The sequence below is a fragment of the Neovison vison genome, chromosome 8 (assembly GCF_020171115.1).
Source record: "Neovison vison isolate M4711 chromosome 8, ASM_NN_V1, whole genome shotgun sequence".
In the NCBI taxonomy this organism is placed as follows: domain Eukaryota; kingdom Metazoa; phylum Chordata; class Mammalia; order Carnivora; family Mustelidae; genus Neogale; species Neogale vison.
The window spans coordinates 67,412,968-67,417,744 of record NC_058098.1 but is presented as its reverse complement, the minus strand read 5'-3'; the positions used below and the strand labels follow the sequence as shown (position 1 = coordinate 67,417,744).

Sequence of the window (4,777 nt, the reverse complement as noted above, 5' to 3'; positions counted from 1 at the left end):
AAGCTCACGGCGCTGAGCATGCCGGCAAAGGCGACCCTCCCCGCCGCGGCGCCCTAGCCTAGACTCCTCGCCTGCACCACCCGTCGCTCGGCCCCCACCAGCCTGCGACGCCCCGCAAGGCTCCGCACGCCCTTCTCCAAAATGGCCGCAGGTCGGCGCCGGGGACGCTGGGCGCGCTCCCAGCGGAACCCAGGAGGGGGCGGGGCGGGGCGGGGCCGGTGGGAGCGCGGCGCTAATTGGCTGACGCGGCCAGCCTGGTCCCAGGCGCCGGTCCGTAGAGCCTGGCGCCGCGGCCTGGGGCTGGGATGCGAGGGGGTGCGGGCTCCCGGCGGCCGGGGCTCCTGTGAGTAGCGGTGACTGCAGCGCGGGCGGGCGAGGTCAGCGGACGCCGCCGGCGGCCGGCCGTGTCCGCCGCGGGATGAGGAAGCGGACCGAGCCCGTCGCCTTGGAGCATGAGCGCTGCGCCGCCTCGGGCTCGTCCTCCTCCGGCTCGGCCGCCGCGGCGCTGGACGCCGACTGCCGCCTGAAGCAGAACCTGCGCCTGGCGGGCAAGAGGCCGGCAGAGCCGCGCTGCGCCGCGGACGCGGGCATGAAGCGGGCTCTGGGCAGGTGAGGCGCGGCGCAGGGGCGAGGCCCCCTACCTGGCGCGCAAGCAGACCTGGATCCTCCCGGCCCTCCATAAGTTTCTTGCCTGCAGGAGCGCCCCACGTCTCCCTTCCACACTCCGGTGTCCTCTTCCGATTCTCCTCCATCCTTTCCCCTCGCCTGGCCCGCGGGTGCAGCCCGTGGGCATCCTTTCCCCAAGGTATCTGCCTGCGGGAGCACTCCGACGGTCCCTTCCCTCCCCGGGTGTTCTTTTCTGGCCCTCCGCGGAGCTCAGCCCCGTGTCCGCGACGGACTGGACCAGTGTCTCCTCCAAGGGCTGGGAGCAGCGGGCAGTCACGACCCCGCGTGGGAGAGTAGAGGGGAGCGGGTGGGGGGGCGTCCCCTGTGAGGCTCCCGGCCGCCGGCACGTAGATGAGACGCAGAAGCGCAGGCTCCCGAGCCTGAAAGCGTTGGGGCTCTTCGCCTCAGATCTGCATAGAACTCAAAACCGAGCGCCCCTCGTGCTGGGCTGGCTTGTGCGGAAGCTTACCTTTTTTCGGTTTCTCACTCTGGTCATTTTTCTCGCATAGCTCGTCGTCAGAAGTGGCATTCTCTGCTCAGAACTGCTGGACGTTTGGGGGAAGGTTAAATGCGCTGTGCCCAGGGGGACACCGCATAGCCAGCGGTTGTAGGGAAAACTGTTGTTGGTTGTGCAGGTGCTTGAAATTTGCACTGAGTTGTCTCCTTAGGAATTTCCGTAGAGTCCGGAAGTCCTACTAGTTTTTTGCTTTCTCCCTCTGAGTAGGAGATGAATGCAGGTAATGCATTGAATCCAGGTGAAGCTGATTTCAGAATTAAGATAGTGTATTTCACAGGGACAAAGCTCTCCTTGTATGCTAGTTTCGTAATCTGGCTGGTCCTAGAAGGTATCATTCATGGCAAGTGTGAAGTCTGGATGTTTCACGGTTTTGAACAAGTTACTATGTAATGTTCTCAGGTGTTACAGTCCTTTCTTTTGGGGTCAACTGGAATGCCCTTAATTGACACTGGCCACTTCAGTGTCAAATATTTATCAACATAGTCTCTAAAAATATCAATTTCATTGCCTACAAGATCACGAAATTGAAAATATGAATATTAGGATAAATAAAAATATAAATATTTCTTTTTTTTTTTTTTTAAAGATTTTATTTATTTATTTATTTGAGAGAGAGAGACAGTGAGAGAGAGCATGAGCGAGGAGAAGGTCAGAGAGCGAAGCAGACTCCCCATGGAGCTGGGAGCCTGATGTGGGACTCGATCCCGGGACTCCAGGATCACGCCCTGAGCCGAAGGCAGTCGTCCAACCAACTGAGCCACCCAGGCGTCCCAAAAATATAAATATTTCGATAAATATTTTTATTTATAGAATATTTATATTATAGAAAGATTTATCCAAATAGACATTTCAGCATTTCATATTCATTGCTTAAAAGGTTATGAAATTAAATTGCAGTCTCCTCTAAGTCAGTGGTTCACATTCTTGCCAGAAGGGCAGGGACTAACAGCTTTTTTGTTTTTGTTTTTGTGTGTGTGTGTGTGTGTGTGTGTGTAAAGTTATCTAGTAGCTGGTCAGTATCTTTTGTGAAACTAATTTGTCCTCTCTTTTTTGTGGAAAGGTTTATCTGCATTAAAAACTCATGAATAGCTTTAATGTTAACAGGTTTGGCATTACACCGAGCTAAGTTTGGGAATTCTTCCTTTGAAGAAATGAAATTGTTAGGCCCAAGAGTGTTTGGGGGAAACAGTGCTGGCCTGGTACCTTCCTTGAAAGATGTACTGTATTAAAAGGGTATGTTTATTTTCATTTTTGTATTGGGACAAAGAGAGACATTCAAGAGGTGCTCATATTCTTTGGAGGAACGAAAGACTGTTAGGGAATAAAAAGTAAAGCAGGGGGCAGGAAAGCCAAGTTTGCATGTTAGCCCGTGGCTTCCTTCCCTTCTTGGAATGTTCTCCTGGACATGATTCTGCTTTGTTTTCTTCCTCACCCAGGTCTCTGCCCAACTGTCCCATCCTCCTGTCCTCAGAGAGGCCCTCCCTCTCTGAGAGACCAGCCCATGCAAAATAGACTTCTTGCCATTCCCAGTGCCCTTATTCTGTTTGCTTTTTTCATCACACTTAACCTGTCTCGACCTTACAATTGTCTGTGTACTTAACTTGCTTTATTGGCTGTCTCCTCCCTACAAGAATGGAAGCCCTATGAGAGCAGGGGCATTGTTTCCTCCACTTTTCTATCTCTAGTGTATGGCTGTTGTAGGTGGCAGAAAATACTTGATTTAATTATCTGTTGTGTAAATTCCCAAGAAGTGGAATTGCTGGGCCAAGGAGTGTGTGTTTATAATTTTGAAAGGTGAGGCCAAAGTGCCCTCCAATGTACCAATGGATACTTTCCCCAGCAGTGTCAGTTGCCTCTCTTCCCCCCAATGCTGAATGTTACCAAATATTTTTTATCTTTTTTCTATTTGATTGATGAAAATGACATCCTATTTGTAACTTTAATTTGCATTTCTAATTGTTAGCTGTCAATTTTTGTGTGTTTTTATAAGCCTGTTGCTTACCTTTGGGTCTCATTATCTGCCTTTTCTTTGGGTCCTATTGTGCACATTTTCAAATATTCAAAAGTAGGGGAGACAATATAATGAACCTTGATGTATCCATCACATCTTCTTCTTTTTTTTTTTTTTTAAGATTTTATTCATTTATTTGACAGACAGAGATCACAAACAGGCAGAGAGGCAGGCAGAGAGAGAGGAAGGGAAGCAGGCTCCCCGCCAAGCAGAGAGCCCGAAGCAGGACTCGATCCCAGGACCCCGGGACCATGACCTGAGCCGAAAGCAGAGGCTTTAACCCACTGAGCCACGCAGGCACCCCTCCATCACATCTTCTTAAACAGTTTCCCATGTGTTGCCAATCTTGAATCATTTGTCCCTCCTCCCTCCATTTCTTTGTAGGATGGAGAACTAGAATATTTTAAAACAAATGATTTTATTCATAACTACTTCAGAATTAACAAATGATTTTATTCATAACTACTTAAGAGTATAACTTGGGAACTGGAATATATAGGAACTTTTGAAATAATATAGCCTCATTGCTATATTTATCAAAACTTTTTTATGTTTATCAAAATTAACAGTTTATTGTCTTACTAATTTAATCTAAATTAAATCTACATATAAAATGTTTGTTTAAAAATCCTGTACATTTCTTAAGTTTATTCCTAGTTATTTGTTCTTTTTTTGTTGTTGAAAATAGGACCCTTTCTTATGTTATGTATTTCTATTATTGTACTTAATAATTTTTTTAAAGATTTTATTTATTTACTAGAGGGAGCACAAGTAGGGGGAGCAGCAGGCAGAAGGAGAAGCGAACTCCCCCCTAAGCAGGGAGCCTGATGCAGGGCTTGATCCGAGGATGCTGGGATCAGAACTTGAGCCAAAGGCAGAGCCTTAGCTGACTGAGCCACCAGGGCACCCTGAAATTTTATTAAATTACATATTAATTTTGTACTTACTAATTTTGCAAGCAGCAACTTATGTAATCATATTGTTTCTAATAGTGTTTGCAGTTGATTCTTTTGGATTTTCAGGTATAATATCATATCAGTCACAAATAATAAGAATTTCATTCATGTTTTCTACTTTTTATGTCTCTTGTTTCATTTTTTTGGTTGCATTGTATTTCCAAAACAAGATTAAATACTGGGAATGCTAGTGGGTTCTTGTCTTGTTCCTTACTTTACTGAGAATGCTTTTAGTGTTTTTGCCACACTAGTTATTTTACTAAGGGGTGTGTTGTTGCTATTTGTTTTTTTTTTATCAAAAATGGTTGTTGAGTTTTATGAAATGCCATTTAACATCTGTGAAATTATCATTTAGATGTTCTTTCTTGACCTGTTGATATGGATTATAGTAACAGATTTTATGTTATTGAATCATCATCATATTATTGAATCATCTGTGAAAACTCTGCTAATAAGTAGCCAGGTGCTGTTAATATTTTACTTAGTCATTTTACATTGTTATATGTGAAACTAGTTTGTAATTTTGTTTCTTAATGTACTCTATCAGGTTGCTTTATTGCTTTCCGAAGCTTTATTCAAAGCTTTCTCTGCATTAGCTAGTTTAAATACTCTTGAAATTATCGGTTT

At 45.9% G+C, this 4,777-nt stretch overlaps 1 protein-coding gene across 1 annotated transcript in view; it reads left to right on the top strand.

Moving 5' to 3' along the window:
* Positions 1 to 333: 333 nt before the first annotated feature.
* Positions 334 to 4,777, top strand: part of ABHD12 (abhydrolase domain containing 12, lysophospholipase) — a 91,468-nt gene continuing 87,024 nt past the window's right edge. Inside the window, exon 1 of the mRNA XM_044263826.1 lies at positions 334 to 609. Within this exon, the coding sequence (XP_044119761.1) occupies positions 419 to 609 (191 nt within the window). The 5' untranslated portion in view covers positions 334 to 418. The remainder of the gene's footprint in view (positions 610 to 4,777) is intronic.